The sequence below is a fragment of the Plutella xylostella genome, chromosome 21 (assembly GCF_932276165.1).
Source record: "Plutella xylostella chromosome 21, ilPluXylo3.1, whole genome shotgun sequence".
Taxonomy (NCBI): Eukaryota; Metazoa; Arthropoda; class Insecta; order Lepidoptera; family Plutellidae; genus Plutella; species Plutella xylostella.
The window spans coordinates 5883931-5908224 of record NC_064001.1 but is presented as its reverse complement, the minus strand read 5'-3'; the positions used below and the strand labels follow the sequence as shown (position 1 = coordinate 5908224).

The 24294-nt window shown below is 37.4% G+C and overlaps 2 protein-coding genes across 2 annotated transcripts in view; one reads left to right on the top strand and one right to left on the bottom strand.

Moving 5' to 3' along the window:
- LOC105388952 (hemicentin-2) overlaps positions 1-24294 on the bottom strand; it is a 103089-nt gene that overhangs the window by 1670 nt on the left and 77125 nt on the right. The window contains exons 4-6 of the mRNA XM_011559999.3: positions 16267-16477; positions 11040-11139; positions 4316-4473 (exon numbers count right to left, since the gene is read on the bottom strand). Coding sequence (XP_011558301.2) covers positions 4316-4473; positions 11040-11139; positions 16267-16477 — 469 coding nt within the window. The remainder of the gene's footprint in view (positions 1-4315; positions 4474-11039; positions 11140-16266; positions 16478-24294) is intronic.
- On the top strand, positions 12763-14921 carry LOC119693818. The gene is made up of 2 exons (XM_038118484.2): positions 12763-13719; positions 13756-14921. Exons 1-2 carry the CDS (start codon positions 13209-13211, stop codon positions 14418-14420), a joined length of 1176 nt encoding a protein of 391 aa, XP_037974412.1. The 5' UTR covers positions 12763-13208; the 3' UTR covers positions 14421-14921.

Sequence of the window (24294 nt, the reverse complement as noted above, 5' to 3'; positions counted from 1 at the left end):
CATAACATGCCCAATTAACGAGCAGACGCTCGCGGTATCGGGTATTATTTACCAATTTCTAGGTTAGGACGAACATGCCGTATCGAGAGATTCTTGTTTGCTCGAATAAGCCTTTACAAATATGGCTGGAGATGTTTGTTTGAGGTCCTTGGCATTGCTTATATTGCGCGGTTATTAATATAACGTACAGGTTCGTCGTATTTTGCTGTATTTTATTGAATGTACATAGGACCCAGGTCTGGAAGTTACGATTATGATACATAAATGATGAAGTTTGACATGTTTATTATTCAGCTCGGCAGTTCCTTACTTGCACGCGCCGATACGATCATACGAACCCTCTATAAAAGCTCTTGATCGCTCATAGACAGTTCGCTTTTTGGCAGAAAAATGTTTATTTCAACTCTAGCAGGTAAAGTAATGGATTTTCGAAATTCAATTTCACATTTGAATAGACCCTAACGAGGCTCGAGCCAAGGTGTGCTGGCTATAGGAGTTACGCCGAAGTTTTTGCGCTTTACCTAAGTTTCGATTTGACTCATATAACGAATATCTCACTAGACTTGGCAAGTGATTGATGTATCTTCTTCCACTTTCGTATTCTTTGATAAAATGCTAAGCAATTTCATACAAGTTTAGGGACAAAAGTAATTGATATGCCGATAGTTTTTCTTCTGCACAATGTTTCTTTTCTTGTGTTTAATGTTGGTCATTTCGCAACAATATAGGTGTATCATCTTTCCTTATATTTAGCCAATCTAGCAAAGTGACTTCCGACCTTTGCTGCTACAGGATGATCTATATTATGTTTGCTGGAATGTTAGGCGCTGTTTCCGAAAGTCATGGTAAGTGTCAGGGATGCTATCTGTAAGATAAGTGCGCTAACTACAGTGTGAGTCTTCATAAAGTGCACATATGAATTGACGTGATATTAAAACTCATTTTATCGATAAAAAAAATATTTAAAAAAATCCTAGATTTTTAGTTTTTTTTATATTCATTGTTAAACCTTTTTTTTCAGGCACTTTGACCTTTGGTTAAAAATACTTAATAACTTTTAAACCAACGACCCTATTTTAACAAAAAAAAACACTTAAACAATCTCAAATTATTGGCAATACTGATAAGTGTCAAAAATACGCAATAATATACAGAAAAACTGGAATAATAAAAGAAAGAAATAAATAAATTCATATTTTATTGTGATTTTTTCCATTGATTGCCTATTATTTACAAAATATCATAGATATTTTATCTTATTTTATATTTATTTATTAATTTACAGTTAATTACGATTCAAAAACAAAAAATTCTACGTTTCTAACTCTGATACAACGTTTGCTATGAGCGGTTAAAGAATGTGGGCGCACGTGCTACGCTGGTCCCAGGTAGAGTCAGTTCTTGTTCCAGGTAAAGACCTTTGTTCAATGGTTCAGACTAGTTCAGAGTACTTACCTATATCGTTTTTTTGCTATTGTTAAGATGGTCATTGCTATTGTTAAGACCAAATTGCGGCTCCGAAAAGAGATGGATGTGTCACTAAATAAAGAGGTGAGAGTTTTTGTAAGATAATAAATTTTTAATAATACATTTCTGTATTTTTATGTACTTCTGAAAAGATACCCATTGTTAAATAATGGCCCATCATAACGTGCTGTTAGTTTCCATTTACAAAACTTTATACCATACGCATAACGTTTAAGAGTTAGAAACGTAGAAATATTAATATTATGGAATAGAAATAGTAGTATTTTTGTTTTTGAAAGGTAATTAAATGTAGATAAATAAATAAATATAAAATAAGATAAAATATTGTTGGTATTTTGTAGGTAGTAGTCACTAACTCTAATGCTGCCTTGTTTTTTTAACAGACGTTAAATTTATTATAATCCCACTCTCACCCCTTTATTTAGTGACACATCCATCTCTTTTCGGAGCCGCAATTTGGTCTTAACAATAGCAATGACCATCTTAACAATAGCAAAAAAACGATATAGGTAAGTACTCTGAACTAGTCTGAACCATTGAACAAAGGTCTTTACCTGGAACAAGAACTGACTCTACCTGGGACCAGCGTAGCACGTGCGCCCACATTCTTTAACCGCTCATAGCAAACGTTGTATTAGAGTTAGAAACGTAGAATTTTTTGTTTTTGAAACGTAATTAACTGTAAATTAATAAATAAATATAAAATAAGATAAAATATCTATGATATTCTGTAAATAATAGGCAATCAATGGAAAAAATCACAATAAAATATGAATTTATTTATTTCTTTATTTTATTATTCCAGTTTTTCTGTATATTATTGCGTATTTTTGACACTTATCAGTATTGCCAATAATTTGAGATTGTTTTAGTGATTTTTTTGTTAAAATAGGGTCGTTGGTTTAAAAGTTATTAAGTATTTTTAACCAAAGGTCAAAGTGCCTGAAAAAAAAGTTTAACAATGAATATAAAAAAAACTAAAAATCTAGGATTTTTTAAAATATTTTTTTTATCGATAAAATGAGTTTTAATATCACGTCAATTCATATGTGCACTTTATGAAGACTCACACTGTATACCATAATGCAAGTACTTAGATAGTCCGCTAATTTATTTATAGAATTTCAATGAAAATCATTGAAAAATTAATGGTTTAAAATTCTCGAATACATATTTTATATGAAATATCAATATTTGAGCAAATGCTAAGCGAATACCATTTGAAATAGTCATCATTTTGCTGTGTATATGCTGTGTGTACATACAGTCATACATGCAGTTATCATTTCAGCTATCAATTTTTTTAAAGCCACGGATGTAAAAAGGATCACAAACATTGTAACAGTCTGTAACTTGAGATATCTGAAAGTCCATGTTCATAAATTAAAATTAACCTTTAATTCCATGAGTAAACTTTGTATATCCTATTAGGTACTTTAGACTAAGACTCAAATCGATATTGGCTTAATTGTTACAATTGTATAATAACATTATTTTCTGAAATTAGAACATTAATTTCTAGGTTTTCTGTGCAAATTTTATGCTGTTTCAAAAGTCGAAATTATAATTCAAAAATACTCTAGAATTATAACTGGAATAATAGTTAATACATAAATAATTAATGCAACCGTGTATGTAAACAAACTTTATGTACAAGTTATACCTATGTACTCACTATGTATGTACATACATGAATAGTTGAGCCATTGCTTTAGCATGAAATTTTATTTTTGTAACTTTCCCTGAGTCCTGGCCCTTCATGCATACAGAAATGAGAGCATTTGGTATGCATAGCTTAAAAAGGTTCTCTTTTAGAGACTTAATAGGAATTGGGTGTTTGGTGTAAACGTACTTTTAAACATAATATTGTGTAAAGTTATTCAAGCCACGACGATGAGGTATACCAAACTAAGAGAAGAGATATTCAAAAACAGTTTCTCACTTCATTCTTTCATCTTCACACAAGATTGCTTGATTATAATTTTTCAAGTTTTACCCGAGTTAAGTGTAATCGCAGCGATACCGCGACACTGGAGATTGTCTCCGTACACCTTCGGTCCAAACAACTTGATAGTACTGAACTTAGCTGCGATTACTCTTTTGTGCTTTGACAAACTGACCAACCAACCAATCTTTGAAACAATGTAGTGGTTTGTTAGTTTGTCAAGGTGCAAAAGTGTACCACTGAAATCGAGCTGCAGTGGGCCAAACTTACCAGGAGCTTATGACAACAAAAGAGAGTGTCCAACTGTTCAATATGCCTGAGCTACTGGGCGCGCAGGTTTAGTTGGCCGAGCTGCAGTGGGCCTAACTTACCAGGAGCTCATGACTACGAAAGAGTGTGTACAACTGTTCAATATACCTGAGCTACTAGGCGCACAGGTGTAGTTGCCCGAGTCCCGCGGCAACTCCCTGGCTATGAGCAGCCGGCTGGTGTGGGTCCGCTGCTCGGTCTCCACACTGATGTGACCAGCAGCTCATGAGAACAATAGAGAGTGTCCAACTGTTCAATATACCTGAGCTACTAGGCGCGCAGGTGTAGTTGCCCGAGTCCCGCGGTGACGCCCGTGCTATGAGCAGCCGGCTGGTCTGAGTTCTCTGCTCAGCCTCTAAACTGATGCGACCAGGAGCTTATGACTACGCAAGAGTGTTCAACTGTTCAATATACCTTGAGCTATACTCGGCGCGCAGGTGTAGTTGCCCGAGCTGCAGTGGGCCAAACTTAGCAGAAGCTACCTGAGCTACTAGGGGCGCAGGTGTAGTTGCCCGAGCTGCAGTGGACCACACTTACCAGGAGCTCATAACTAAAAAAGAGTGTTCAATATACCTGAGCTACTAGGCGCGCAGGTGTAGTTGCCCGAGTCCCGCGGCGAAGCGCGTGCTATCAACAGCCGGCTGGTGCGGGTCCGCTGCTCCGTCTCCACGCTGATGCCGCCGCGCTGCGCGTAATTCACCACGTTGGTGCCTCGGTACCAGTAGATGAAGCTGTTGAAGATAGAGAGGTAAGGTTCAGTTATTGCTAGGGGTATTGTAGACTAGTCGCTGGTTGTGGTTGAGGAAGACCGAGGACAGAGTGTGGTGTTACAGCCAAAAGTTGATTAAGTTTAATAATTTCCTGCAAATATACCTACCCGCGAGCAATGAAAAAGTACCAGTGTTATAACACCATGTCAATGGCAGGTGGAACATTGTCATTTCTCGCGTGTGTATTTTTATTATAATTCATTTTATTTAATGTTTTTAATTTAGTGGGATTTTATTTATAATGTTAGCAGTGGGTCACTATCCAGGCTACATAAAAAATACTTATATAGAAATAGTGGTTTATTTCAAAATACATATTTAATCCTCAATAATTATGAACACCATTATCCTCGTTAAATGTCTTCATTACACCGCCGTATTCCATTAAAAAGGTCCACACTCCACAGGTAAGGGCGACACTTGATTTCTTACTTCCGCTTGGGTTTCGCCAATCTGAATCCCTCTTTATATAGTTGAGTAGGCTTTAGTACCCCTTCATCGATTGATCATGCTGCCCAAGGGTCTCATGCGGTTGAAAAGGCTCGAGGATATAAGGGTTCGCGGTAAGGCGGAACGGGTAAGGCCTGATTTTGTACATCCAAAATGGCAATAGGTGTAAATCTTAACGACCGATTTACCTCGTATTGTTGTGTTCGTTTTAAATGTGTGGTGAAATTTATATTCTCATAGGCCTGTACTGGGTGTTTACATTTGTATACCTACTTACATACATATAAAAGGATTTGTAAAAGGTACGTAAGCCGGCTTGAAACACACGAATTTTGAGCTGATATAGGTTTGGTCAGTAGTCACCGTGGTGATTTTAGTAATATCTATACTACGCGATAGTTTGACTGATACATACTCGTAGATACAAAACGGTAGTAGATTGAAAAGACAAATCATACACACATAATAATTAAGCCCTAGGCAATGCAATAGTGGTATTCATTTAGCCATTACTTATCTCGTTAACTTAATAACCGCCAGCATGGTTAATGTTCAAAGCAACGATGCTATGCTAATTACCAGAGCAAGCCTTGTACCTAAAACCATTAATTTATAATTCTGTGCCATGTTGACTTTCCTGATTGGATTATCTGACCGCTAAGTGCTAGTTACAGATTGTCGATGTTATTGTATTGTATGTGGGTATGTTAAATATTTGTTGTGTGCATTGTGTGTCTCAAGAAGTTATATTATTGTTAGTACCTATGTAACTTCTGTATATAACTCATTATATGTAACACCCTATCAAGTTAAAACTGAATCAAAATGTAATACCTTAGCAGAAATTAGAAGTATTATAAAAATACATTACTATTGTATTATTATTAGAAACCCCAGTAAAATTATTGAGTCGCAAGAAATCGCGACACTAAAAGTCTCTCGAAAGTAATGCTTCTAGGTATTGGGCGGGCGACACGAGCCTGAAACTTTTTTTTAAGTCAGACATAAGATTGACACGACTGGCACAAAAAGGCAATATCTACTCAGATTTACTGGACACGTAAGAAAGTAATATAGGATTACGCAACTATCCGTAATACCCAAAGGTCAAATTGACCAGTTATATAACAGACACGGACCCAATACCTACTCAATAACTTTTTAGCTTTATTGAACGGCGGCGACGGTTGTAATATTATTACTTTCCAAATTTACTGGCACCCTGTGAGTGTGTTACTTTTAGGTCTTCATATATACTCCCAAAGTTAGGTACTGGTTCTTTCGATGAAAAAGGGACATGATTTTAAATAATACTGTGTTTAGGTGCAACATTTAGTCTCGTGCAAAATTACACGTATAAAACGGAAAACTAATTTTCATGAAACATAACCGAACTTGTAAGGGTATCATGAGCACAAATGTGTACATTATACCTATTCTATTCTATTCTCTGTGGGGGAGTAAGTACCTGCACCTGGCTCTCTCGAGTGGAACCTTTGTGCATATCCCCAAGGTCTAAACTGCCTTCCTAAGCTTGGACCATTTCCCACCACGCTGGTCCACTGCGAGTTAGTGGGTTCACATATCTAGATGTGCTAGATCTAGATATGCAGGTTTCCTCACGATGTTTTCCTTCACCGTAAGAGCGATGGTATACATTGTACTTAAGTTAAAAGAACTCATTGGTACATGTCAGCGCCGGGATCAAACCCGCATCTCTGGCGTGAGAAGCGAGCGCTTACCCGACTGAGCTACCACCGCTCGCTCGACCATTACATTACATTATACCTAATTAGTTAATACATCCTTAATATAAATAGACTGTAGAGTAGTCTTACATGATAATTCATAATATAATCTGAAAAATCATTACGTATAGACCTTTAAGATCTAACAAATTACGTCAAAGTAAATACAAGAAAATCTTATAACAATCTAGAGCATTGGCCAGGTAAGTTTACAGAAGCATAGAGGCACTGAGCAAACTCGGTTAGACTGTTGACTTAGGTGATTGGACAGTCCTTCGGCCATATGTGCCCAGGGACAGGGTACTCGCTTATACAGCTATGAAATGCTCTTATACAGCTTGTTTATAAGGGAAAACATAAGCCTGTACTGTACTACTTAGTAACCAATTGTCGAGTTATCAAGTAGTTTAAAAAAAGGTTTGACCATTTTGACCTTTCAATTTTGGTTAGTAGACTCTCAAGCTGTCAAGTTAGTGTAAAAAAAAGCACAGCGGGTTCAAATCCTGACCTGTACAGATGAATTATTTAGTACCTAATAAGGATAATCCATTGCCTACAGTTATGGACACCACCTTGTAAGCCGGTGAGTGGGAGATATTCCACTTTATGTGCCTACAAAGTTAAATGTGAAAAAGCAATTATTTACGAAAAAAATACTAAAACAAGTAACAAATGCAACACTGACTTCCGCGAATAAATCAACTCGAGAACATTCCCATTTACGAAGGTGCAAACGTTTTCAACAGCTTATTGAATTTTACCGGAGTTTCTGAAGGAGACTACTTCTCGAAGATTCCACGGAAATAATGCCCATTCACTTTGAACAGTATTTGCATCCCTAATTGGCTGCGAAGATATTTCCCAAAGTCAACAGCGGCAGATGCCGGTGCAGTTGAATCTGATATCTCACTGACAATTTCTTCGCTTGTTGGCTACGATTACTTTACTTTGCAATTATTTGTTTATTTAAGAATTCAACAGCGTCATGATGAAATAATACAATATTGCTAGGTATACCTACACATAATATTAAATAATAATCTCGGTGGTGTCGTACTTAAGGCCTTGCGAGCATTATACTCGTATACCTACTTGTAAATAAAAATAATACTTTTATCTTTATTCTAATAGGAACAGAGAAACGAAAGTGTATTTTTTGCTCGTTACCAACATCGTAACGCGTTCCTATTGTGTGACTGCTCCTTGAAAACCAAGCACCAATCAAAGCTGATTAATGGTGGCACTCAACGCAACTACTAAATTTCTCTTCGTGTTTTTGCCTTGTAAACATTAAGCCTAAGCAAAGTAGAAGTTAACACGCGAAAAAAACAATTAAAACAAAGTGTTGGACTCAAAATTTAATCTTAAAGTTGGGACTTGACCTAGTTGAGGTTCCAAATACCTACATTACTCTAGCTGCAGTCAGCCAAAAGTAAAATATTATACATGTTTATGTTTAGCCCTCAAGCAAACTCTTTAATTTTATGATACTGGTAAGTGGGACAACACGCCTCGGCCGTGGTTTATGTCTAGCAGTGGGCGAATATGGGTCGGTGATGAATACTCTTAATAACCTAACTAATACTCACAGGGTTGTCACCGAGCACGCACACACATGCAAAACTCTTAATCAATAGTATCTACAACTAATAGCATATATCGTATTACTAATATATTATTTGATTCATTCATACCTTCCACCTAAGATTCTCAGGATCAAACTGTTTATTTATTTTTTTATTTTATTTTATTTATTAGGGACAACAAACAATTGTACACATACATTATGTAACACGTATATATAAGAAGAGTAATTAGGTGTACAATCCACACCGTTATCCACAGATTAAGTTTTTAAATACAATTGCAAGTACTTACAAAGAGTGACTAAATTAAACACAAAGACTAAACACTAAACAACCCAAGGGAAGGGACGGGGAGGGGGAGAGGAAAGAGGATTGAAGTGACATTTAAGTAGTATGTGTGTGTGTATGAGTTACTACATGTGTAAGTTATTGAGTGTTTCAGTTATTTATATACACTATTTATTTATATACACTTTATTGTACACATACACAAGCAAACATAAAAGAGAACAGTTACAAATCAAAACACAAGACGTATACAAAGGCGGGCTTATTGCCAAAAAGCAATTTCTTCCAGCCAACCTACGACTGGGTGAAAGATAAATGACATTAGATCCTTTAACTAATTTGAGTAGGTACAATTAATAATTATCAAACAGAAATTAGCCTATGGTTTAAATCTAACCTTAAATTAACAGTGCATGATTACAACATAAAATAAACATAATATTATAACATATAACTTATATAAAAATATATAACTTATAAAAATTACATCATACTTATATAAATAATACTACATAAATATAAATATATATACCTATATATCTATTTTACCTGCCAACCTAATGATTCAAAATAGTGATGTTTAACTTATATGTTTCTTATAACAATAGGGAGTAAGAGTGAACACGTCCGCGTCATTAAAGAGTTGATTATAAGTTGCTACAAGGCGATGCAGTGGCGCGCGCTTGCCGGCGTTGGTGCGGCAGCTGGAGGACGCGAACAGCTGGTGCGGGTTCGCAGCTCGCTGCCGGCCGCCTCGCCGCGGCACGCGATAACTAATGGAGTTAATTAGTTCCATGGAATCGAACCGATGTCTACAAAGATTATATAGCATCATGGCTCCGAGAAGTATCCGCCTAGATTTAAGTGTAGGCATTTTAAATTTATCAAGTAAGGTAATTTTGATTTGAAAATTTTATAAAAGGTTGAACGAAGGAATTTATGTTTAAGCTGGGGGTGGGAGGTTATCGCTATTTTTAGTTGGGTATCAAATATCAATGATTTAGCATATTTTTCCTAAGAGAAGCTGACGCAGGTTATGAGAAGTTGTCAGCCTCAATTAATCTCTAGTGAAAACTTTTATGTTAGTCATCCATTCACTAGATTTTTATCTTCATCGTAAATATTTTTATCAGAACTTAAATGTCAAAAACATACAGTGTCGATAAATGATATTTGTGATTAATTATTAAATTAACAAAATATGAGTAAAGATGTAGGTATTTACTTATAATTTTTAATATACATATTTGGTATCATCTTAGTCTAGTATTCTGAATTATTCTTATTAAACGAGTCTTGTAGCAAACAATATGGCGGCCACCTCGTTGACAAATAATTCAGTTGCTAAATGAAGTAAGCAGCATCACCAATACAGAATGTGAGCAAATAGCGACCTAATCAGCAAGCTATTTCATTATTGGATCGTTAATTTAGTGTAGTTGTAGAAAAATGGTAAAAACATATGGACTTGGTATGAAGCTTATTTATTTTCATCTAACCCTTAGGAAAATCGCTATAATTTATGTAGGTATGCAATGTTTCTATCATGAAAGGCTATGGACGAACCGAGCATTCGCTACTGTTTCCGAGAAACAATACACCGAGTACAGGCGCACACTAAATAATTGTAGTATGTGCAGTATTTATTCAGACATACCTTGTTTTTTTCGTAACAAAATATTGATAATAAATAATATAATGAAGTTATAATTTACATTTCAAGAATTCAAGAAAAGCTGACGGCAACGTCATGAAGGCTAACGAAAATAGAACTACCAGTACAGAAAACTGCAAACTTCTCGCAATATGAAGCACTTGGACATATTAAAGAAACAAGATTTGTACCTTTTAAAGCTATTTCTTTTTCCAAGAATCGTAATATATTGAAATAATATACCTAAGTATCACGAGTACTAACTACTGCATAAAGATAAATGTAATGTTTACTTCATATAAACTGCGTATCCTTTACAGTTGAATTTCTATATTATTCAGTACAATAATTCATAATGTAAGTACTTACTTAATTAGTTTGTGCCAGGATCTATTGTAAGTATACGGTAGGTAATGTTATTGCTCCCCAGAGAAAACGATCGATTCGAACACATTCATTCTTAAGAATTACACACATCGAAAATCTACAAATGAAATGCAGTTAATTTCAGACTATTTTCTCTGATTATTTCATGATGAGTACGGTTTTATACAATAGTGAGCTGTAGAAGCGCATATCCTAATTAATTATTATTTTTCTAACTATCCTCACCGATACGAATGAACCTTTACGGTCAAAGGTCCCGACAGACTACATACTAGTTGCCGGACGGAAGAACGGCACATACCTTAGACAGCATCCACATTCATTTAGACAGATAAGCTTCACCGTTCAAAGTGCATTCACGTCGTCACTGCAGGCGTTGTCTCAAAGACTATTAATCTAGATAAACAGACGTACCTAGGCGGGTCCGGGGCGTGCCGCGCGATGCACGTCAGGTTTATGTCGGATCCGGCGCGTACGAACAGCTCGGGGCCCGAGAGAATCTCCGCCTTCGATACTGTAACAAATAGAAACGGTTAGTGACGTTATTTATTACTGTTGTTTGGACTGTTGAGAATAGAATGAAATAGTTTATTGTGCACTCAAAACTCGGGCTACAGGATAAAGGTGCGTTTCCACTAGAGATGAGCTATGCAGGTAGGTATGCTGCGAATGTCTGTAATACTAAGCTTTGTTGTAGTACTAGAAAGATCATGCGACTTTGCGCTGCCGAAAAGTAGTTAAAAACGGCGCTACAATACTCGCGACGACCTAAATCACACATAGAAAACATCCTTCTATGTATGTTGCTAGCTATGTGTATCAATGAAAATGATTGGTGAATATCAAACGCATCAACAGAAACTTAGCATAGCACTTCTCTGGTGGAAAAGCACCCTAACAGACTCTAGGTTTAATATCTACCTGTTTTAAACCACAGACTTCATATTAATCTGTCCATCCCAGTACTAAACCCAGAACTATCTTTAGACTACGCTATGTAATGAGAGGGACTGGGTAGAATTTCATTAACTTTAGCAATGTTTTGAATCTCTTGTTAGCAGATATTGCACGGTTGCAGAGAGCTACAAATGGGACTTTAAAAATTAAATGATGTTGTTATTGTTATCTCTTTTATGTAAAAGCTTTCAGAGTGTGCCTTTTTCAAATCTGTGCTATAAATACTTGAGCATAGTTAAGTATTTTTGGTTATAAACAATACAGTAAAATTACTGGCTTTGGAAATTATTTTATACATATTATTAAATATAGATAGATACATAGAAAATATACTTAAATAAAACGCACGAATTATCGTTATTAAGGGTCTGTTCCACAATGTCTGGTTAGTGGCTACCTGACGGATAAAATACATGCTGTCACTTTCTGTTATTATTTTTTAGACAGTGACAGCATGTATTTTATCCGACAGGTAGCGACTAACCAGACATTGTGGAACAGGGGCTAAATCTTCTAAGACAGCCAATTGGCATTGGGAGTCGTGACATTATTGGTTTAGCCAAAGAGTTAATAAAATCACACAACCATACGCAAAGAAATATGAAATCCAAGCTCATCGTTCAAAGCAACAAAAATGGTAGTCATAAAACTGACATGCAATTACTAAGCTGTTGAAATATCACAGTTAACAATCGGTTGGTGAAAAATACGGAGTTTCACAGTTACAATAGTCAGCGAAAAGAACATCCAAAAACAACAGTCTGGAGTTTGAATAGTGGTTGTAGAGATGGGGAGAGGTGTTTCCACCAGCGTTTAACTGTAACTACTCGTATTGTATGCTATCCTTACTGTTGAAAACAAGATACATACATAGGTCCTTGGCTTTATAGTAGGTACCTACATGCTAGCAGGACTAAGGGGCGTAATCCGTGGATTGAGTCCAAAAGCCACCTATCAGTGCAGAAAATGCCGTCTATTTAATATTATGCAGCATGAGCCTATTTGTATTAAACGAATAGAAGCGTTCGCCTGCAGGCTAGTTTAATAGCTTCAACTTGGGCCATGTCAATGGCTGATAAACAATACTTAACTCCATCGAAAGTGATATCAAATATTGGGAGACGGATAATACAAAAGTGTTATTAAAGTAGAGTACAGTATGAAAAAAAACATGTATAAGTGTAGGAGTAGGAACATAGAGTAATAGATTATAGAATTATTATTGGTTATGGTGTTCCCTTTATAAACTGTCTCTGGTAAATATGGCGTCTAGCACGAAAGATTGTTCTCTGTTTCTTGGGTGTAAATAAATTAAATAAAGATTGTTTAAGTGCATCGGCGGCTTTAATTTTCATCCCACAACTTTTGGGGGCTCGTCCGGGATGGAAATAAGCCAAAGGTGCTGAAGATGTACATAAAGGTGTAAATAACGTTGTAAATACGGGTTCATGTTGGTGAGGGATTTCACACACGGAAAAGATGGCGGCGCGCACTAAAGCGAAATTATGGTGAAAATTAAAAATTAATAATGGTGAATTAAATTAAGGTGAAAACATAGAAGGTGATAATAATGTAAATACGGTGAAGGTGAAAAGAAAAAGGTGAAAAATTTATTACTAAGACGACATGATGATGGCGGCAGCGACAATCCCACGGTTCTCGGGAGCAGACCCGACATACCCGGCGGCAAGGTGGGTGGAGGAGATCACCGACAATGCGGAGGTGTTCGGCTGGTCACCTTCACAAAAGCTGCTGATGGCGCGACGGGCACTGACTGGTGTGGCAGGTCTGTGGCTCCGTACGGAGAATACATTCAAGACCTTTGAAGAACTGCAGCGGGCTCTGCTGGAGGAGTTTCCCTACGATGTCAACCCGAAGGTGATCCACGAGCTCATGACTAACCGCAAGAAGAAGCGCGAGGAGAGCTGTTATGAGTACATGCTGGTGATGAAGGAGCTGGGGAAGCGCGGTGGATTTGAAGACTACGTGGCCATACAATATATAGTCGATGGTATCGAAGACTGTGTGTTACACAAAGCCATGCTGTATGGTGTCACCACATATCCGGACCTGAAGGAAAAGCTGAAAATTTACGAATATATGAAAAGAAAGATGGAGATGAGTGCACGAACGAGAAGAGAAAGCCCAGCTAGATGGTGTTACAGCTGCACAGGAGGCGAACGACCGATAGACGACGTGTCGGTAAAGCAGGACCCCGAACAGCAACAGAGCAGCGGATGCGGAGACAAGTCGGTGGTGTCGGTAAAACAGCACTCGAGTATGTTCGAAGTCAGGATGGACGAGGCCAACAAATGGAATAATGATTATTCGAAGGAAACAGAAGTGACAGCGATAAAGAACGAATACGAGAAATGTCAACGTCAGACGGAAGTTGTAAATAATGTAAATAATAAGCAAGTTTTACAGAATAAAAAGGAGAAAAGTAGCAAAGAAGTACCAATAGAGCTGGAGAGTATTAAGGAGGAAAAGATTGTTGAACATAAAGTTGAAGAGGTATGTGAGACAAAGATTGTGGAAGAACAAGTTGAAAAGGTGGAAGAAAAAGTTGAAAAGGTAGTTAAAAAGGAGCATTTTTCAGGCGAGTTTCCTAGTTTGGTGAAGGAGAAAGATGGCTCGACAAGGAGATATATCGATAATAGGATAATGAATACGAAGGTGTATACTGAAATAAACGGTATAAGACAGCCAATCGAGAAGGAAGTCATGGTGGCAAGAGCTATGGAGATAGAAAGAGCAAGGAGAGTGGGCGAGAATTGTAATTTCTCTGATAGGATTATGAAAGACGCAATGGAAAAAGATTACCATGTACTACGCTGAGTACATGAAGCCATTGCCTAGATATGACACTGAGGAAGGTCTAGGTGATTTTTATAAGTTTTTATTTGTGTGATGATGATGACGATGAATGAATGACGAGGAATGAGTATATTTTTATTGAAGTTGTATTTTAGTCTGGGGCACATTTTTATTTTCAAAGAAGTTATGTAAGTTGTTGTTTGCGTTAGTTTCGGTGTTGTAATGTTATGTATATTTGTTTGTTCTGAAGTTTACATTATAGAGTTGTTATATTGTCTTAAGAATGTAGTTAGTAAAGATTTTTATGTTGTTAAATTTTCGATCTTTGTAATAGTCTGAGGGCAGACTATCTGCAGGATGGCCGGGTTGTAGGAGTAGGAACATAGAGTAATAGATTATAGAATTATTATTGGTTATGGTGTTCCCTTTATAAACTGTCTCTGGTAAATATGGCGTCTAGCACGAAAGATTGTTCTCTGTTTCTTGGGTGTAAATAAATTAAATAAAGATTGTTTAAGTGCATCGGCGGCTTTAATTTTCATCCCACATAAGTACTTGTTCATACAATTTCCTTGAGGCAGTCGCTTGTATTTCTCATGCGAATGCGTTCAAACTAAGCACATCCCTAGCAAAAGCACTAGGATTTACGTGAGCACTGACACCGCGACTGTGCACAATAAAAATAATTGGATAATTTATGCTTTTGCTTTCATATTCGCGAGAACAGCAAATCGAGAATATTTTACGAGAGTCCCCGAAAACAAAGATGCTGGCTGATATTAATCAGTTTTATTGACGTCCCAATAAAATTTATGTCTAAGTATGAGACAGAAATTGCACTACTATAATTCGAAAAAAGGAGGTTCTTAATTTGTCTGTATACATGTATCTTATCAGCTAGCATTTGAAAATCTTTATAGACAAAGTGTCAATCATTCATACTCGCTATGCACGATTCTACTGCATTCGTAGAGTGAAACTTCCACTAAGCCTTCAGGTTTAGCTGTCCCTTACAATTTTACAATAATTAACGTAACTAGCGCTGACAAAAGCATTCCTAGTTGCAAATGTTACAATTCGAACATTTGAGCGATGCGACAATCGACAAGTTTGCAAACGAGCTCTGGACATTGTCCCTGTTTTGGGAAATCCCTTTTTTCATCCACATACGTGAGTTTATTTTTCAAGTGGAAACTAACACAACAGTTGCCATGTATAGATCTGCAGAAAAACTAGAATAAAATTTTCTATTTTAACAAAATAAAAGTATCTGTGTAATAATTTTTCAAAAGTTAAAACTATCACTTTCAATCCAGAGAATGTACAATATCGCAATGAATTGTAACAAAGTGGATGCGAACAGTTGGTTTTATTGGCTCGTAAATATTTAAACAGCTATAAATTGCAGAAGCACCACACTCGAGAATACATGCATTCGTCGGCACATAACTTAATATTGCAGAACATCTATGTTACACTGCATTTATTGCCATTTAATATGTACAAAGCTGGGCACCAGTGTATCTCCGCTTCTGTGAAGTGCTGACTACACACGAGTAAATATGATACATAGGTTGTTTATTAATGGGAATATTAAATACTATTTAATAGAGGTAAAATGAATATTGCAGTAATCGCTGGTAGCATTTCCGGCTTTGGCAATTAAGATAGCTAAGTGTGCGTAGAACATCAATAAGTTTTTTTAAATACTATTGTGGGGTAGATACTAGAATCTGAGTTTTTTGTGCCTTCTGAAACAAACCCGTGCTAGACAGATTCAAACAGCTCTTTATTTCAGTCCTAAACACAACGGGCACCGGCACAATCATATGAATTTACATAGAAACTATAGCGGCCAATCACTTACCAACAACAGTGAGCCGGAACGACAGGCTGATCTTCGGCTCAGTCGACACCTGGCACTCGTAAGCACCAGAGTCCCTCGGCTGCGCCGGAGCAACGCGCATGGTCCACACGTCGGAGCCGTCCGTGTGGAGCGCCGCGAACCGCGCGTCGCTGCTGTACGTGTGCACCCCGACTGTGAGGATGTGCAGGTCACGCTTGCGGATCCAGGATACCTGGGGGAGAAAGTCAAATCAGCTTTTATACATCGTATAAAATTTCATATTTATAGTATAAATATGAAATTTTTAAAGAACGTTATTTTTTAAATGCTACGAGTCCTTTCCTTCGAAAAAGGGACTCGAGAAGAAGGGTTTATAAAGGCCAGTGGGGTTACTACCACCGAGCATTAGTAATTAATAGTTGACAATCCATAAGCAGCGTCGCTTACCTGTCAATTCTGAGGTAACTTGGATCTGACAGATGTTTGACAGCCGAGCGACACTGCTTAAGGCAATGATTTCAAAAGGAAGGATAGGCCCTTCAGAACATTTTACTCAAACCTTCTTCATACAAGCAAAATAACTGTTATCTGTCATAATTTGTTTGAACTATGTCAGTGCCTAGCAACTATCTTGACGACGTAACCTTGTACTTACGTGCGTTAATAATTTACTATCCCGGACATTGTTTTATTATTTGCAGGCGCCATATCAATAATTTAAGACAAATCCAACTACTAAAATTAAAACTGTTTTGGGCTGTAGACCTGTATTAGAGCGTCCCGTACAAATGGACTAAAAATCACGCTCCAAAACGTAAGTGTGTGCAACAAGAAAATGTTCTCGGAGGATAGTCAACAAAAAATGACGTCCGCACAAGGTTACAGCACGCGGCCACTGTAGACTTTGGTAGTAAAATAATTATCACTTTATAATGTGTTTATTACTTAATTTAATGGTAATTACCGATGATACGATATTCGATGTTTCTTTTTGACCTTCGTATAATTGTTTTTGCAGCCTTTCACAACACAACTACATATTTATCACAAGATTCACAAGACCATCTCTCGGCCACAGACAATTGTCGACTGAGGAGCGTTGGCCCTAAAATTACGATTTTAGGGCCAACGCGCGGGTGCCATTTTTTTGAGTGGGAGGCCCTGTCCTTACGCTAGTAATATATATGTCAATGGCTTAAGGATTGTTAAAATAATTGCTAATGTGTCGGTGGTGGTTGCGGTAGCTATTTCACTATGCCTGAATAATGGACACCTGTGGGATAAAATATAAAATATAGCACACACTAAAAATATTGATTTCAATGAAACGAATAGCTACAAAACCATTTACCAACACAATAACAAGTAGGTAGGTACCTCCTTATGACAACATTTTCATTGGTTTTCAGCACGGATTGAAAATATTGGTGATGCAATAAACTGCCGAAGTCAGCCTTTATAATAGCTTCTAATAATTCTAATGCTGACTGTTATTACTTACTTCTCCCATACACATGAAAGTTATAGCCTTTTTTACAATTCCATTATTGACGTTGAAATAAAAGCTATAAATATTTGATATTGCTTTGAAAAATCGACTGACCCAAAAGTAATGGGCGCTCGCTCTAAATGACTTTCAAAATTGAATATGAAATACTTGGCATTGGACAATATGAAAACAGTTTATTCTGTACTAGCACTTCACTGTGTCAATATAGAGTATCAGCCTCCCTATGTACAAAATTAGATAAAAATTAGTGCATCAATGTAACATCAATATATCCCTACTTACAATCTTTTGGGTTTTTAGGATTACTACCAATATTATAAAAACAGTAAAAAAGGGTAAATACCTACGTATTCAGTAGATGTATACTATACATAGAGTATTTGACAGAGCTAAACGTTGTTAACTTATTGGTTTTTGGTGGTTTAAAAAATAAAACATAATAGAATTGTACCTTGGTTCACAAAAAATAGGTTATTTATAGCGTCACCGCTAGACTCAACTTTACTTCACAACTCGTTGATATAATATTCTTGCCCACTTATTAATAAATAGCAATTTACGACAGAGTTACAGCAAAACTGTATTCAAAGTTTGCTTTTCATTTATAATTGAGATTTCCCTGGCGTCTGAGGTCACGCAAGTTTATATTTCAGCACAAGATTTACTTCTGAAAGTACTCACGTAGGGAGCTAAGCTCCGGGGAAATACTCGCTGCTCATTTAGGATTAGATTTGAATTATGATAAGTATGACTTTGTTATTCCGAAACGTTTTCGACGTTGACACAGTACAGATTCTTTGTTAACTCACAGCGGGCAAAGTGATTCTAACTTATCTATCCATGCATAACAACCATAATCACAAAATCCCCAGGATTCACCTAAATCGAGCCACAACACTATCGATTTCATAGCCATGTCAAATAAACGGGGCCGTTATGTACCCGTCTTCACTATAGATAAAGAGGCCCTTACCGCTTACCCGACGATCGTAAATTCAACCACCGTCCAAACTTGGTGAATACGCTAAAGTCATAAAGTTTTAGTTAACCGAACTATAAAAGTTGCACTACACTGTGATAGTTACTTGTTACGGGGGATTTAGTACTTACGAGGTTTAGGTCTTGTTGTACCGGTATCACTATAAACATAATGTAAACTTACAACATACTAAAATATATAGATGTGTAACGAAGTCGTTACAACAACGGCCACACACCTACCCGCATCTCCGAGCCAACAACAAGAACGCCGCGGGGTGGGGCACCGCACAGACCACTCCGGGTGACCAGAGGGGAAGCGGGACGGCACGGCCGCCGCACCTATAAAGCACCGCAAGACCGCCGCTCCGGCACCATTCGTCAACTCCAGCTCCGGCGTCTGATCAGCTCCCATCCCGTGCTTCCTTCCCACTCACCCTTATTGTATTTATGTATCTATAGCCTGCGTCGCGACGATCTGGTCTCGATAGGCGCAGCTTGGTTACCCCCTCGTTGTGACTGAGGCTTCGAGCGCGGCGCGGCTGCAATTATTAGCCCAAGATCCTGTACCCTTTATCCTTTCCTACTATTTGCTATAAATCCGCGTTTGCCCCTTCAGGGCCCTGTTTAAATACTTAGATACTTAATAGATATCCTTATTTGTGCATTTGTGTGGTGGATATATAGTTACAAGCTGTAAGTACTAGACATATAAGTTATTATTGTAAATAAAGCGGAGCCAGTCCCGCCTAATTGTTGTATATTGTAATCCGTGTTATTCATTTCCATCCCGTACACCTACCGAGGTTATTTCTCTCCAGGGGCCTCAGGAATAAGGATAGAATAGCTAGGACCGCTTCACGGTCATATTATAATCCCCCAGGGTGACCGGAGACTCCTTCAGAGGCCCGGCACCGACTTGAGCTAGCCTAGGACCGCTTCCCGGTATACACCATTCGAGAGACATTCAGTACCAGCCCTAAGCACTAGGAAACCAGTAGTCATTAGGGTAAGTACATATTTAATATAGCATCCAACCCCTACTCTCGGGGGAGGCCAGAGAGGTCGATTCACCCAGGGGTCGCTCCCCGGTGGTCCAGACCCGCTCCAGCTGAACTGCTACATTACATTGGCGCCCAACTTAAAATCCACTTACTTTCATCACTATTTAATATTATTTAGCCCCCCGTAATAACACGTAATTACCAATAGAAATAACCAACCGACCGACTTACCGTTCAATTTAACTACCTACCCGCAATCATTCTAAAAATAGACCGGCAACCGACCGACCGACCGACCCCGTTTAACAAAAATTACAATTCCAAAGTAAAGAGCAAATAAATTTTTGTTGGTCATTTTTATAAAAAGAATATTAACCGATCGTAAACTGGCCCCGTTTTATAATAGAGAAATATACTTGTATAAAATCAAATGCCAACTTCTTGGATTTATAACCTTAGTAAAGAGGAATTAATAAGGGAGAGCAAGGAAAGGAAGCTACCGACCGTAAATTTAACCGTAGACAAACTAAGAAAACAGCTAGCCGACCACACCAGAGAAGAAGAGGAGGAGACCTTCGAGATGACATCCGAAGACCAGACCAAAACCACGAGCCAGCTGAACCTGTCGTCCATCGTGAGGGAATGGAATATATCGTTCGACACCGCATGCGACCCGGTTGAGTTCATCGAGCGTTTGGATGAACTGACGTCATCAGGTGACGTTCCGCAGGACCGATTACTCCAGGTACTACCGAAAGTGCTGAGAGGAAAACCGTTATTATGGTATAGAAACAATTCCGACACCTGGGACAAGTGGGAAGACTTCCTAAAAGACTTCAAACTATTCTACTACCCGGCGGGATACGAGAAGAACCTGCTCGAGATGATCATCGCACGCAAACAACACCACCGTGAATCTTTCGTCGATTACCTGACCGACATACAAACCCTGATGAGAAGATATGGGAAAATGACCAAAACAGAAAAAGAAGAAAGAATATACGAGAACATGAACGCGAGTTACAAGTACTACATCAAGAAGCAAGACTTCACCAGCCTCGGGGAACTAATAAGACAGGCAGCCGAGTACGAGCAGATCACAGAAGAATCCTCATCTCAACAGTGGAACGACCGACCAGACCGACACCGCCAGACACCGAAAACCTATCCAGAAAGATCACCAGAACCGCGTAAAATACACGAAAAATACGACAAAACCACGTGCTGTTGGAACTGCGGCAAAGCAGGCCACTCACACAAGGAATGCCGGGGCAGGCAAGTACTGTTCTGTAGCCAATGCGGAGTCCTCGGGAGACTAACGCGCAACTGCTGCAGAAGAGAAACCAAGTTCGGAGACACGAACATAACCGCCGAAGAAAACCGACCAGAATACCGAATATTCGAAGACGTGAAAATAGGGGGAATCACATACCAAGCACTAGTTGATACAGGCTCCACCAGATCATACATCAGTAGAAACATCTATGAAGATAACTCGAGAAACGCTGATAAAGAAGAAGCCACAGGGATGCGAGTAACCCTCGCAGACGGCAGAGTCATGGACGTGAAACTCAGAATAGAACCAGAGATTGAGATCCGGCAGAGAAAAATAACACACGAACTCTTCGCGCTACCACCTTACTCACCGTCAAACCTAATCATCATAGGTATAGATCTCCTTAGAAAAGCTGGAGCCACAATAGTATGGGAAAACAACACCGAAAATACACCGAAAGAAATCCAGGAAAATAACCAACAGAAACCGCTAGTCGTCGCACAAGAATCAACAGCACCGAAAAATAATAAAATCAACGGCCCAAGTAAGTCGAAATCCCGCAAGCACAAGAAAATACCTAGTCAACAACATCCACCGAGGTATCCCGACACAGCTTCAATCCAGGAACGAAAAGGATGGTTCGAGAGGAAAATGTTCGAAACCCAAAATTCACCTGAAAATGACCCAACATTTACGATTAAAAACGGCTCACTCCAAAAACGAATTGTAATTCCAAGGTACGGGGTCAAGATAGACGCACAATCCCAATGGAAAATATGCGTTCCGTCAGTGAAAAGAAAGTCGATTATCGAACAACACCATAATGGACAAGCAAAAACAAGATACCTAAGCACCACAAAATTATTAAAAAGTATTGCCGAAACATACTACTGGCCAGGGATGTACAAAGATGTTCTTCATCATATGAAAAAGTACAAAGAACGACTAAAATCATCGTCATCAAACTCGCCGCAACCAAATTCCACCGAATCGAAGCAATAAGTTACCTACCGACGACGTCATCACCCATCGCCAGATGTGCCTAGCCGCGGTACTCATGCGATGCCGAACGAACCGATTATTCCAAACCTACCCTCAGTCATCAATAATGAAGATCGAAGATAAATAGCCGTAAAAAGTTAAAACATTTATATATTTATGACCTAGTCATTCCGTACCGTACCGTATAAATCTTATTAACTGTGTATAATTAGTAATTTAATTAATTATAGATGTACAACCGAAAAACCACAATCTGTATCAAAAATATAGAAATAGGTAAAAATGTAAACGCAAATGCACACATTTAATACCGTCCGTCCGTAGTATAATATAATATAAGTAAATAATAGACACACAGATATGTTAAACGTATAACAACCACCTTTTTACATCCAAGTCACAGGTAAAAAATTTTGCTCAGACTTAGAATAAGGATTGTAACATTTTTGAACGCAGCCCAATACGTTACTCTGTGAACGTACAGTCAAGTGCAATTAATCCTGATCCCCTATATAGCTATAACTACAACCCTCCCACATAGGCGCCACCTATGTAAAATAACCTTGAACTACATACACCTTGTTTCGTTACTAAGACTTCTGTATGTGTGTTAAAATATGGCGCTAAATATCGACTTTTATTAATTTAAGCGCCATCTTAAATCAAATATTGGAACTAGCTTCATAAAGTTCATGCCAGAATGTTAAAACCTGTGTTGTTCACTTTTAACTATTGCAAGCCAGCTCAGTGTGATACGAAGTGATTGCATTTTTCACCAGTTTAACTACTTGACGGTGTGGTGTAATCGTTAAGGTATTCGGCTTTCAATATGGAGGTTCAGAGTTCAAATCTCTGGGAGGTGTGACTTTTAAAATTTATTTTTATGTTTTACTTTGTTAATCATTATAGATAGGTTATTTTAGACTATCTTTATCAATATGAACAGGAAATAAAATAAAAACATAATTTATAAGAAAAAGAACTTTATTTCACTAAACAAGTAAATATTATTAGTCTGTATGCAGAATAATTATGACCAAAAGTAAACAAATTCAAAAATTGTAGAATTACAACAATGAGAACCAACATGTTACTAAATTTCACAATTTACATCTCTTGTTGTTTTCTACAATTAAATTATAAATAAGCAACAATTTTATTACTAAGTAGTTACTTATAAATATGTAATCAATTATCTTAACAGTATGAACAAATAATTATCTTACTACTAAATAAATTTTACTCATTTTTAAACTGGGGACCCGTTAAATACCTACTAAACGTATAATAACATAGTTATAATGTTCCATTTCTTCATTGCGAGTTGTGCTGTTATCGTGTAGAAGATATTTCTCACGCAATGCAAACAGCAACCATAATATCATCCTTAAAATTCTCAAATTAAATCTTGTCATGCGTTAGTTATTTTATAACAGTTCTTCAGGGCCCATTATAGGACATCCATCTTCGGTAACCTTTAAAAACAATAATTTGATCATGCCTTAATGAATATAATAATTGTGACATTATTACTATAGCGTAAAAAGTATATTATGATAATCTATAAGTAAAATAAATGAAAGCCAATAATATATAAAGTAACCAATAAAATTATAAAGAGAAAATACGAACCCAATGTTGTCCTGGCACTTAACTCAATTAATAATGATGACCTTGTTAATAAATTCGTTTGTCATCGTTACAAATCAATAATTTTGATTATATTATAGGTATAAATATAAATCAGATCAATCAGATGGAATTAACAAAACACATCTCAATGCAACAAAACATTCTCTTCAAGTCTACAATTTCAAATGAGAAATAAATTCAAAATACCCTCTGCGCTTATAATATTTCATATTGTAAACAATTATCACTATTCACTACATAGACTATACTTTTGCTAATGAACCGCAACATATTCACTATTTTGCAAACGAGTTCAATAAGCTTCGTGGCGTAGCGGGCAAATGGTTGGTTTGCGAATAATTGGGCCGCGGGTTCGAGCCCAGATGAAAAACAAAAATAATTTAAATTTTGTATTTCATAATATTATTGTTCTATGAATTCGTTAGTTTGTGTAAATGATGGATATTATCTAAAATCTAAATGATGGATATAAATAGGAGAATAGTAAAATAGTTCTGTGTCTGTCTATAGACACGAGCACTACCGCAACATACGTCACACCGACAAATTGGCTTTGCGTAGTTTGAATTTCTATTTGAAATGCAGGGGGTCAGGTTTTTCTGCACCTGACTGTACATAGGTTAGAA